Raw genomic sequence first — 13,572 nt, forward strand, 5'->3', positions numbered from 1 at the left:
GACAAAAGGGGAGTCTTTTTTCCATTTAAAAAAGTTCTAGCCTTCCCATTGGCTCTTTTGGCCAGGTGCCCACTCACTTCCTTTTACCTATGCATAGCAGTGAGACTTTTTAACCCTTTACAGGTAGAGCAATTAGAGAACAGCTATTAAGAGGGATTTTATAGCTACTGGCTGGCTGGGTGTCCATAAAAGGAAGCTCCCCCCCCCCCCCCGCCTTCATTTATCACAACCCAGTACTAAGTTGCTGAGGCCCCCCCAAAGCCCAGCACTACCTCACTGAATGCCCCCAACCCAGCATTACTGCGCTGAGACCCCTCCGAAACTGAGCACTACCGCGCTGTGACCCGACAATACCCAGCACTACCACCTAAACACAGCAGTACTATGCTGAGACCCTTCCAGACCCAGCACTATTATTACACTGAGACCTGTCCCATGAGACCTCCTAAACCAGCAGCACTACAGCCCTGGGACGCTATCCCATGGGATCAAAAGCAGCCTGATGACAGCTTTGAAATCCAGCTTGGACTACTGCAAATTACTGCCTGCTGGAATGGAAACATCTTTGGAGTGGCCTGGAAGGCCATGGCTTTGTTGTGACAGGTGGGTGAATGCTGTGCCAGTACCTGCTGTTACTGGGGCCCCCTGGGGGAACTTCAGCTGGAAATTGGGTGGGAGCAAAACCCAGACCCCTAGAATTCCCCAGGAACTCTTCTGTCTCACAGACAGAGCCACATTAAATCCAGAGCACTTCCTGTGGCCCCGCACTTCCGTCCAGCTTTCCAGCCTAGATATGTATGACTATCATTGGTACCCAACAAACCAGAGTGAATCAATAGCTGTGCCTAGATCTGCCTACGCCCTTTGCACCAGTGGAATGATACAAAGCTGGTTGAATCCCAGAGACATGAACTCACTTGTTTTGTACAGATAGTATTCGATCACCAGGCTGGTATTGTCTGAGAAGAGGGTGGCCCCATCCCTGCCTTGGAAGAGGAAGGAAGAGTTCCAGGTTGGTTTCTTTGGGGGCCCACCAGGTTGGGTGACCTTAAATATGGAGCAGAAAAGACGACAGTGTCAAAATATACAGAGAGAAACACCTGATTTAGGGAGCACTGGAGGGTGTGTGGGTGGCGGAATTCCTGTGTCTCCTTTGACAATACAGAGTCTGCAGTAAATCCATGGGACAAGAGACCTTTATTGATTGACTAAAGGGCATTCCACAGAGCACACAGATTAGAAGCTGTCATGGATCCATATGGGTTGGTCTATGGCCCAGCCTGTAACCAGTCCCTTGGGAGTGCCAAGCCTCCAGGAACCACCCATTCCACAGGGACAGGCCCACAGCCTCCAAGACTGGGCCTTCAGGCATCAGTGATCCCTGTGTCTCCCAAGGGCTCCCTGCAGCGAATCTAGCCAAGCAGACTCCTGCAGGAGGCGTGTTCTGTGTCCCTTCAGGATGCTATGCTCACGGTGACTATTTGCAGCGACAGCAGGTGGCCATTCCAAAACCAGGGAACAATCTATGAATCTAGGGTTGCCAGGTTTCTGGTTTTTGACCGGAACGCACGGACGAAAAGGGACCCTGGCAGCTCCATTCAGCACCGCTGACCAGGCCATTAAAAGTCCGGTTGGAGGTGCTGTGGGTCTAAGGCAGGCTGGCTAGTCCCTATGTGTCCTGGCTCTGTGCTGTGCACTGGAAGCAGCCAGCAGGTCCAGCTTCTAGATGCGGGGGCCACAGGGCTCCGTGACACTGTTCTTGCCCCAATAACTGGCTCCTCACTCCCATTGGCCAGGAACCGTGGCCAATGGGAGCTGTGGGGCAGGTGCCTGTGGGGGAGAGCAGAGCATGGAGACTCCTGCTCCCACCCCCACCCCCCGCCTAGGAGCCAGACCTGCTGCCCAAGGTAAGCCCACACCCCAATCCTGAGCCCCAACCCTCTGCCCCAGCCCTGAGTCCCCCTGAAACCTAGAGCCCGCTCCTGCATCCTGAACTCCTCATCCCTGGCCCCACCCCAGAGCCTGCACCCCCAGCCAGAGCCCCAACCCCCCTGCAACCCAGCCCCCTCCCACACACTGAACCCCTCATCCCCAGCCCAGAGCCCACACCCCCAGCCCAGAGCCCTCAACCCCTTCATCCCAACCCCCTGCCTCAACCTGCAGCCTCCTCATGCACTCTGAATCCCTTGGCCCAACTCCCCAGCCTGAAGCTGCCTCCAGCACCCCAAGCCCCTCATCCCCGGGCCCACCCCAGAGCCTGCACCCCCAGCTGGATCCATCACCCCCACCTTGCACTCCAACCCCCTTCCCCAGCCCTGATCCCCCTCCCACCCTCCGAACCCCTTGATCCCGGCCTAGAGCATCCTCCTGCACCCCATACCCCTCATCCTCAGACCCACCCCAGAGCCCTCACCCCCAGCTGGAGCCCTCACCCCCCCCTGCACCTCAACCCCTTGCCCCAACCTGGAGCTCCCTCCCAAACTCTGAACCCCTCAGCCACAGCACAGAGCACCCTCCTGCACCTATCATTTCTAGCCCCACCCCTGAACTTGCACCCCCCAGCCCAGAGCCTGTACCCTCTCCCACACCCCAACCCCTTGCCTCAGCCCAGAGCCCCTTCCCAAACTCTGAATCCTTTGGCTCCACCCCCAGTCTGGAGCCCCCTTCTGCACCCCAAACCCCTCATCCCTGGCCCCACCCCAGAGCCTGCACCCCCAACCGGAGCCCTCACTCCCTCCCGCATCCCAGTCCCCTGCCCCAGCCCAGTGAAAATAAGCGAGTAAGTGAGGGTGAGGAGAGCAAGCAATTGGGGAGGGGGAGGGGAAATTGAGTGAATGGGGCGGGGCCTCAGATGAGGGGTGGGGCAAGGGTGTTCGGTTTTGTGCGAGTAGAAATTTGGCAACCCTAGGTCACCGGGCTGCTGAATCTGAAAGTCCTTCAGTTAGGGTTAGCACAGAGATATAAAGGTTAAGACATAGCCTGTCTGGCCAAGCCATAGCAATGAGCCCGCCAAACTGCTGTGCACTTCATGTCAGGCTCTGTCTCTGGCTCCTTCTTAGACCGAGGTGAGAGGTCTGTGTTTTTTCAGAGAGCCACCCTTAACCTCACCATCCAACACCTTTCTTTTTGGTCTCCAGCTAGGGCCTTGGCTCTGCTTCCCTGCTGAGAGATTGGGGTGGGGGACTTCCTTCCTCTTGGCGGTTGACTGCCAAGTGTCAATGTCCTGGTCCCTGGGGGTTTCCTGCTGTCTTTATTTGGACATGATTCAGAGCCAGTTGGTTCCTTAATGACCCATTCATTCTACCTCAGACAGCATGGTGGCACACACATCTCATATCTCCTGTTCTCCCCCAAGAGCAGACTTAAACTTTCCACCCCTCCCCCGCTCTGGGCATAGTACAGTGGGAAACTGAGGCACACAAAGACATCTTAAAAATATTACAGAAAATTCCACTTTGGCACAGAGGTCTATGAGGGTCAATGTTCCACAGTGGAGTAAAGCCCTCACTGTCTACCATGGCTTGAAGCCTCCCCAGACAGCCCAAGTGGGACACAGGACAGACTCAGCTCTGAGTGCGCCTTGCTTCCAGGTTCCCAGTTCTCCCTCCTCTGAGAGCCCAGCCAGATCCCTCCTCTGCAACAGGCCTGGGCCCACTCTTGCCATGGGACAGGGGAAAGGAGAACTCTCTGATGGTCCATATCAGCTCTATTGTGTTGAGCATGCCCCTCTTCCACAGACCTTTGCGGGTACCATGTGGCTCTGTGCGTGGGATGGGATGGATGAGTGCACACACACACACACACACACACACACTCTAGTAAGGTGCTTTTAGCACAGAGGGTTTTGGAGATGGATATGAGGCTTTGTGCACTGGGATCACAACAGGGGAAGGGTATATGAGTGGATATTCTTCCTGGAAGACGCTTGGGTGCCAGGGAGTGCCAGGGCAGATCTGTGGGAACGGAGTGAGGAGCTATGGAATCCTTCCCTCACACTGAATTAGAAACAGTAGGGCACATTCATCACCACTGCATCTCTACCCACGGCAGCCCCAGGGATGAATTTGGTCCAGCATGCTGGAATCTTAAGGCCCATCATCAGCCATGCTTTAGCAGTGTGAGATGGAAAAGTGACAGTCATGGAAAGAGGACTTGGGGCCACCTCCTCATCAGCTGAGCGGCCACTGCCTCCAGCAGAAGGATGTCAGCTGACACCAATGGAGGGTCAGACCACAGCCTGATCTCTCCTGCCCAGATCCCCAGCACTTCCTCCATTTCTGAGAAGCAGACTTTTCCAGCCATGTTTCTTCAGGGCAAGTGAAATAAGCCTGTGTTTGCTTCATTTGATCTTGCTTCCCTCTCTCTCCATACTATGTGCTCAGCTCTCTGCTTTATTTAAAGAAATCCAGGTTGTTTGTTCAACTCTGGTTGTGTCTCTCTCTCCATCTTTCTTTCTCTCTCCCTCTATGTCAGGAATATGCATCTAGATATTTCTTGTCAGATCCCTCTAACTTCTCAGTACTAAAGGGAAGAACCAATAAGAACATCCCCACTCTCCCATGGTTAAACCAGAAATCAACATTCGTTGATGATGCTTTGGGATTTTTCCATCTCTCCCGGGGAAAATCAAATCTATTCCTGTTCCCCAAGCAGTGTGCTCTGGCTGGATGGACCCCTGTGCTTCCAACATGCCATGTGGGTGTAAGGGGCTAATCCACATTAATGGATGCAGCATGCTTCAAAGGATCGGGAGGACATGGGATTGCTCCTGCTGCGGGAACAGGGGAGGGGAGAATCCTCTTGCCCCTCCAGCTGGATTCATCTTGCAAGCTCAGATGGAGCTGAAGGGGTTAAGTTCTGTGGGCTCGCTATCCCAGTAACATTGCCAGAGTTCAGCAGGGAGAGAGCTGCTACAGCAAGCCACTGAGGATTAGCTTGTTTGCATGTCAAAGGGAGCAGGTGCAGAGGCGGCCCATTGATATAGGCGAACTTGGTGGTTGCCTAGGGTGCCAAGTTAAATGGAGCACCAAATTTGAGGGAAAAAAATCAAATGAAAAAAAATTTTTAAAAATGAAAAACGTGAAAAAATACAAATAAAATAACAAAGATGTCATCATTTCAATTCCCGTGTGCGTACGGAGGGAATATGAATTATAATTAATTTCTCTACATTTCTGAGAATTTATTAATATGTCAAATCTTTTATTTACTGCAAAAATAAATACTATTTTGGTGAATTTTTTTTTCAATTTGCGACGTAGTGTCACAATCACCCATTCCGCAATTTTGATAAGCAATAACTCAGCCACAGTGAAACACATCCGCCAGCAGCAAGAGCTGCAATGCTAGTGACACCTAACTCGAATATACATCAAGGTTGCATAGCTGGAAATTCATGTAGAGCAGAGATATTGCAAGTTGATACATGTCAAATGGTCATTTTAACATGTTGCAGGTAGATGGTTAAGAATCGAGCGAATACTGTGGAAAATTTGTTTCTTAGTGCCAAAGAATAAAGAATAACGTCTTTCAGCATTATAAATCCAAAATGTGAGTATCTTTAAGCGTTATTAAACCTTAGCATTATTATCGGGCTGTATAATTATGAATTTTTCTTTGTTGTAACCAGTGGTGAGCTGGAGCCGGTTCTCACCGGTTCGTGCGAACCAGTTGTTAAATTTTGAACCAGTTTTAGAACCGATTGTTAAAAATTGTTACGGCTCCCTGAGCTCCCAGCTAGGGAGGCTCCCCCGCCTTCCCCCCTCTTGCAGAGCCTTAGTGTGCCGTGCTGCTGGCGCCTGGGCAGCTCTGCAGCTCCTGCCGCTTTGAGTGGCATGGTAAGGGGGTGGGGCTGCGAGCTCCAGTGGGCCGCGCGGCATCCATACATGCTGCCCTGAGCAGCATGGTAAGGGGGCCGGGCTGGGGCTGGGAGGAGGGGTTGGATAAGGGGCAGGGAGTGGTTGGAGGTTCGGGGGGGGGCGGTCAGGGCATGGGGAACAGGGGGGGCGTTGGGTAGGCGTGGAAGTTCCGGGGCGTCTGTCGGGCAGGGCCGGTGCAACCATGAGGTGGCTGCTTAGGGCGCCAAGTGGTTGGGGGTGCCAAAAAGTGGTGCCCCCCCCATTTTTTTTAAACAGCGGAGCACAAGGCTGCCACTGCTCCCTACCTCCCGGCTCCAGAGGGGCTGCCCATGGCACGGCCAGTCCCTCCCCCCAGGGGAGCAGCCGGTGGCGGAAGGGGAGGGTCTAGCAGCTGCGCCTTCTTCCCCATGCTGTGGGTGAAGCCAAGCTCCCCTCCACTCTTGGGGCTCTCAGCGGTGGCTGCCGCTGCCACCACTAAGAGCCCCAGGGGCGGCAGGGAATCCGGCTTGGCCTGCGCCACGGGGAAGAAGGAGCAGCTGGGTGTCTTCTCCGCCTGCAAGGTACCTACCTGGGCCGCAAGGAGCCACATGAGCCTGCGGCGTTCCGGGGGTGGGCAGGTCCAGTCCCTGGCCTGGGGAATGGTGTATGTGGGAGCAACCCAGGCACCCCGCCCCCAACCAGTGCCACCCCCTCCAACACCCACTGACCAGGTACCTTCTCCCCTGTGCACCCCCCACCCCAACAACCTACCCTGTCCTGCCACTTTTGCCTCTGGGCAACCTCCACCCGGCAACCCCCCCCCCATCCAGCCACGATCACCTTCACCCCTGCGTCAACCTCGGGACCCCCCCCACGGCCTGCCATCTCCCTCCTGCCCACTCCTTCCTTGTGCAAACCCCTCCCTGCCACCTTCACTCCCCTGCAACAACCCCAGGCACATACACACCCCTGCCTGCAGCCCCTTGCAACAACCCCCTCCTGCCCACTTCTCCCTTGTGCCACTCTCTCCCTGCCACTGCACCCCCTGCAACGAGCCCCTTTTGCCTCTGTGCAATCTCTTCCCTGCCACTACACCCCCGCCCCCTCCACCTCTTGGCACATCCCTTAAATCAGAACTTTTTATAGGGAACCAGTTGTTAAGATTTTGGCAGTTCATCACTGGTTATAACTGGTTCACATATAATAAATAAGGTCCATAAAAGAAAAGTAACAGAATTAATACTTAATAGACTACAAAAGTGATGATGTCACACTCCAAGCAGGTAACTGTGAGGAAGGGGATTATTTTCCAAACAACCAGTGTTGGGTTATAAAGTCGAAAAAGGTCATTTTATTTCCAGGTAAACACTGTAACTAACTGTTTTAATAGGTAAGTGAGTGTATGTTACTTAATCATTGAAACTTTAAGCAGTGAAAAGACATGTTGGGATGGCTGCAATGTGGTTTAAATCTCCAACCATGTGGTGTGTCAGCCACCCTTAACGCTATAATGCTTGCAGTCAGGAGCACAGTACATAACAATATTCAAATGATCAATGGCAGAAAGAGGAAAAAGAAAATCCTCAGGAGCTGAGTATCGTAAACGAAAGGCTGAGAAGGAAAAGGACCAAACAAAACAGCAGGGATCCTTCCTGAAATATCTTCTCTTTAATCCAAATAAAGATGGAAGCAGTTCGCAGCATCCAGATGAGGGAATTTTACTTTGAGAGGAAGTTAGCTCACATCTGCATGGAAGCAGTTTGGAACATCAAGATGAAGGTATATTACTTCAAGATGAGGGTAGCTCACATCTGCAAAAAATCAGTTTGGAAACTCAAGATGATGGAAACTTACTTCTAGATGAAGGCAGCTCACAGCATCAGACTGATATGGAAGTGGAAAAAATTGTGTCCCCTTCAGAGACACATGCAGAAATTGAAGTAAATGAAGTAGAAGGAAGAAAGGATGAGGAAGCTACAAACAAGTTACAGTATGGGGACCCAGCTTCATGGGCCAGATGTGATGACAGTGTGTGGCACATTCTCATGGAACATGGACCCGAACAAGTTCATGAATTTCCCTTCCTTAAGGATGGAAATAAAAGAAAATTCTCTGCTCAGCATTACAAGAGAAAACTCATTAATGGGGAAGAAATTCATCGAAACTGGTTTCAATATTCAGTGTCGAAAGACTCTGTGTTTTGCTTTTGCTGCAAGTTGTTTAGAAATCAAGCAATTGGTACATCACTTACTGAAAATGGTTCGAAGGTCTGGAAAAACATATCTTCAGTTCTCTCTTCACATGAAAGAAGTACAGAACATTTGGAATGTTTTCAAAATTGGAAAGTACTTGAATTATGATTGAAAAAAGAAAAAACTATCGATGAAGAAAATTTACTTGTGATCAAGGAAAAAAGAAGAATATTGGCAACAAATATTAGAGTCTCTGATTGCTTTAGTGAGAGTTCTTGGTGGGCAAAATTTAGCATTCTGCGGCCACGGTAGAAATGAAAAATTATACACTCCAGGTAATGGAAACTTTTTAAAATATGTTGAATACCTAGCTTTGTTTGATCCAGTCATGAAGGAACATCTACGTAAAATAACTGATCATGAAACACAGGTTCATTACTTAGGAAAAAATATGCAGAATGAACTGATTCAAATCCTAGCAAATGCATTAAAAAGAAAATTGCAGAAGCTGCCCATTCTGCAAAATACTTTTCAATAATACTGGACTGTACACCAGATGTGACTCATGTTGAACAAATGACGATGATCATTCGTTTTGTGGATATGGAAAAGTCTGCAGATGAAGATAATGTTGAAGTGCTCATAAAGGAACACTTTTTGGGTTTTGTACCACTGAAGGAGACGACTGGAGCATTTATGACTGAAACTATTCTACAAGAGCTTGAAACAATGTCATTATCTGTTGAAAACATACATGGCCACGGCTATGATAATGGGAGTAATATGAAGGGTAAAGACAATGGTGTGCAAAGAAGAATGATGGAAATCAATCCTAGGGCCTTTTTTGTTCCTTGCAGTGCACATTCTCTGAATTTGATTGTCAATGATGCTGCTAGATGCTGTTTGGAGGCAAGCAGTTTCTTTGCCCTGGTGCAACGTATTTATGTGTTTTTCCCAGGCTCAACACGCCATTGGGAGATTCTGACTCGCCATGTGAATTCTCTAACTGTAAAACCACTTAGTCAGACAAGATGGGAGAGTCACATTGATGCTTTGAAGCCTCTTCACTATGAACTTGGAAACATTTATGATGCCCTAATTGAAATTTCTGATGCTTCTACCTTTACTGGATCATCTGGCAATACAGCACGTTCAGATGTGGAAGCTCTTGCAAATGGCCTTTCCAAGTTCAAATTTGTGTCTTCACTCATTTTGTGGTATAACATCCTTTTCAAGATTAACCTCACTAGTAAGCAGCTTCAGGAAAAGAACTTGAACATACATTCTGCTATCCAAAAACTGCAGCAAACTAAAAATATTCTGGAGGAATTCAGAAGTGATGAAGGGTGTGAAAGAATACTGGTAGATTCTCTCGAGCTTGCTGAAGAAATAGACTTTCCAACAGAATTTGAACCAGAGCCAGTTTGCATTCAGCAAAAGCAACAGCAGTTTTCATATGAAGGATGAGACACCCATTCAGAACCCAAAACAAAGGTTGAAAGTGAATTTCTACTTTGCAGTCCTTGATACTGCTATTCACTCGGTTGACGAAAGATTTCAACAGATGCAGCAGCTAGAGTCAGTATTTGGCTTTCTATATGATATCCACAGCTTGCAACAGAAAACAGCAAAACAGATAAGAGAATTTTGTATAAAACTGGAGTCGGCATTGACTCACAAAAATTCAAAAGACATTGATGCTGCAGATTTGTGTAGGGAGCTTCAGGCTTTTCAAGATGACTTAATCATAGAATCATAGAATATCAGGGTTGGAAGGGACCTCAGGAGGTCATCTAGTCCAACCCCCTGCTCAAAGCAGGACCAATCCCCAACTAAATCATCCCAGTCAGGGCTTTGTCAAGCCTGACCTTAAAAAGGAAGGAAGGAAGGAGATTCCACCACCTCCTTAGGTAACCCTCCTAGTGCTTCCCCACCTTCCTAGTGAAAAAGTTTTTCCTAATATCCAACCTAAACCTCCCCCACTGCAACTTGAGACCATTACTCCTCGTTCGGTCATCTGCTACCACTGAGAACAGTCTAGATCCATCCTCTTTGGAACCCCCTTTCAGGTAGCTGAAAGCACCTATCAAATCCCCCCTCATTCTTCTCTTCAGGAGACTAAATAATCCCAGTTCCCTCAGCCTCCCCTCATAAGTCATGTGCTTCAGCCCCCTAATCATTTTTGTTGCCCTCCACTGGACTCTTTCCAATTTTTCCACATCCTTCTTGTAGTGTGGGGCCCAAAACTGGACACAGTACTCCAAATGAGGCCTCACCAATGTCGAATAGAGGGGAACGATCATGTACCTCGATCTGCTGGCAATGCCCCTGCTTACACAGCCCAAAATGCCACTGGCCTTCTTGGCAACAAGGGCACATTGTTGACCCATATCCATCTTCTCGTCCACTGTAACCCCTAGGTCCTTTTCTGCAGAAATGCTACCTAGCCATTCGGTCCCTAGTCTGTAGCGGTGTATGGGATTCTTCTGTCCTAAGTGCAGGAGTCTGCACTTGTCCTTGTTGAACCTCATCAGATTTCTTTTAGCCCAATCCTCTAATTTGTCTAGGCCCTCTGTATCCTATTCCTACCCTCCAGCGTATCTACCTCTCCTCCCAGTTTAGTGTCATCTGCAAACTTGCTGAGGGTGCAATCCACGCCATCGTCCAGATTGTTAATGAAGATTTTGAACAAAACTGGCTCCAGGACCAACCCTTGGGGCACTCTGCAACATTCCACTCCTGAAGAAGTACTGAAGTTTGTTTGTGAAAGTAAACACAGACAGTTTTCCAAACATTTTTATAGCTCTATGCATTCTTTTCACTTTGCCAGTTTCCATAGCTAGTGGGGAACTTAGCTTCTCAATGTTAAAATTGATAAAAACATATCTGCATTCAACAATGGTGCAAGACTTGGACTTGCCACAATGTCAATAGAGCATGAAATAGCTGGAAAACTGGATCTAAAAGAACTAGTGACTGAATTTTCAAAATTTAAAGCAAGAAAAGTCATGTTTTAAGAGCACAGAATGTTTTTTACTCAGAGTCTTTTGTAAATACAGGTTAAAGTTCATTGAAGAGTTTTCTTATTTCTTTCTGTATTGGATGTGGTGGTAATGGCAGTTAAAGCAGGATAGCATAATGGATGATTTGGGATTTGTAATAATAAAAATTATAATTAACATTTTTAGTGCATTTTTATTTGAAATCAGACTGAAATATCATCTAACTGTTGTGTACAAATCTATTCTGAAAATTTTGTGTCTCTATTTTATCTGATCTCAGAAATATTGGTTGGACAGATGGACAAACCGAATAATTAAGCCTCTTCTTAAAAAAAAAAAAAAAAAAAAAAAAACTTAAAAACATTAAAAGGAAAAAAGGGTCAAAATGTTTCCCAGCTTACCAAAAACCTCAGCCTAGATCTGCCCTTGGGGTTTGGGGGTGGGGGGGTCGATTGCATGGTTCGCCTAGGATGCCAGTTGCTGGCAGCTAGACTAGGGCCGCCCCTGGGCAGGTGCCTCAGAGCACCAAAGAATTCACCAGCCCAGCTCTGTTTACAACTGTCAAAGTAAAGAAACAACTTGTGTAGGAGGAGGAGGATGTGATGTGAAACCCCAAATGCCAGCATGTTTGCAGCCAGCCAGTCCTCCTGTGGGTTTGATGTCACAGCCCAATGGACTAATGCTACGGGAGGAAGAGAGGCGGGGAGGGACAATGGGGATATCTGAGCAACATTGATCATCAGGAATCTCCCCCTGAACACAGCACAAGTGGAGAAATCCCTACCAGAGCTTTAACTATAACCCTGTGCTTCACGCACAGATACAAGATACTCTTTCTAAGCTGGGCAGAATCATATCACCTGCTGCATTTTACTCCTGAGGCTAAAGCTGTTGTGCTAACACAAAATAAAAGGCAGATGGGTTTAGCTCTGTCTGCTATGTGCTGTGTTGCATCAATTTCCATCCCAGCTCCCAAACTCCGTCCTGCTGCAAATTGGTTCTACACAGCCCTGACTGGCTCGGGAACCAGGCACAACTTGCCCAAAGATTCTCTGAGCCCTGTTTTGATCACTCAGTTTTCACAGTGGATCAGCAAAAACAGCACTCAAATTTTCTTCTCTCCCCACCTGCATCATGTCTTACCAGAGCTGGTGGCTACACACTGGGCCTCAGCAGAAATCGGGTCAGAACATTGGACTGGGACCACCAACCTACCTGTGGTTCTCACTAGAGAGAAAGGATGATCCAATGGTTAGGGTGCTGACTGGAGAAACGTGCTCACCATGGACTCCTGTGTGACCTTGGGCAAGCTGGCCACAATTCCCATCTGTAAAATGGGGATAACAGCACTTCCCTGCCTCCCAGAGGTTTGTGAAGATAAACAGATTAAAGACTGTGAGGTGCTCGGATACTGCGGTGTTGGGGCATACCTTAGAGCAGTGGTTCTCAAACAGGGATCTGTGGCCTCCTGGGGGGTCTGCGAGCAGGTTTCAGGGGGTCTGCTAAAGTAAACCAGAGAGCAGGGCTGATATTAGATTCACTGGGCCCAGGGCAGAAAGCCAAAGCCCGAGGAACTTAGCTTCACAGAGCCCACTATGGTATCTGGCCATGGGCAACTGCCCTCATTGCTACCCCCTAATGCCAGCCCTGGCTTTTTGCTCTCCTGGTTCTGACACAGGGTGGGCCATCCTATATTTTATAGCACATTGGGGGGACCTCTGAAAGAAAAAGGTGGAGAACCCCTGCCTTAGACAGCTTTTAGCATTAGAATCTCCTGTGCCTAGCAGCACGAGGCAATCCATTTTCCACATCTCTGTCTGTTCAGATTTAGATGTTTGACTCCATTGTAAGTTGTCCCCATGATGGCAGCATTCTTTTTGGTCATCCTTTGTTTTCTAGGACTTCCTTCTCTTCCCTCCAAGTGGGATCCAATCTGAAATGCACCTCATGCTTCTGCCGCAGGGTAGCTTGATGGCATGGCCAAATCACTGTAGCCGTCTCTGTCTGATTATTGAGTCTGCAGTCTGCTGACCTGTGTGGTGCAACATTTCCACATTGGTTATACAATCTCTTGTATGAATTCCCATGATTCTTCTTAAACAACGCCGATGGAGTGCATTCAGCTCCCTGTTTTGAACTTCCAACATCTGCCACATTTCTGAGGCACACAACAGTGTTGAGTAGACAGTAATATTGTACAATCTCATTTTAGTGTGCAGATGTATCTTGCTACACTTCCAGGTGTTTGAAAATGGCGAAAAGATCCGCTGGCTTTGTTGAGTCTTGCCTTTACTTCCTTAGTCAGCTGGCCACTAGCAGCTATTGTATTTCCCAGGTAGATGAAGTCATCAACTCTTTCATACTCTTCTTCCCACAAATCAGATATCTGCTGGTATAGACAGCATTCTCTCTTATCTACCTTGGTCTTCTGAATACTGATTTAAAGTCCCACTTATGCTCATTCAGAGTTTTTTCATTCCATCCTGGTATCCAGGAAGACTGTATCATCCACAAAATCTAAATCTTGCAGTTTATCTCTAG

General features: G+C 48.4%; 1 protein-coding gene across 1 annotated transcript in view; it reads right to left on the reverse strand.

Annotated features, from left to right (window-relative positions):
* LOC141995064 (coiled-coil domain-containing protein 33-like) overlaps window positions 1–13,572 on the reverse strand; it is a 318,466-nt gene that overhangs the window by 154,648 nt on the left and 150,246 nt on the right. Inside the window, exon 7 of the mRNA XM_074965846.1 lies at window positions 918–1,047. Within this exon, the coding sequence (XP_074821947.1) occupies window positions 918–1,047 (130 nt within the window). The remainder of the gene's footprint in view (window positions 1–917; window positions 1,048–13,572) is intronic.

The sequence above is a fragment of the Natator depressus genome, chromosome 10 (assembly GCF_965152275.1).
Source record: "Natator depressus isolate rNatDep1 chromosome 10, rNatDep2.hap1, whole genome shotgun sequence".
Lineage (NCBI taxonomy): Eukaryota > Metazoa > Chordata > Testudines > Cheloniidae > Natator > Natator depressus.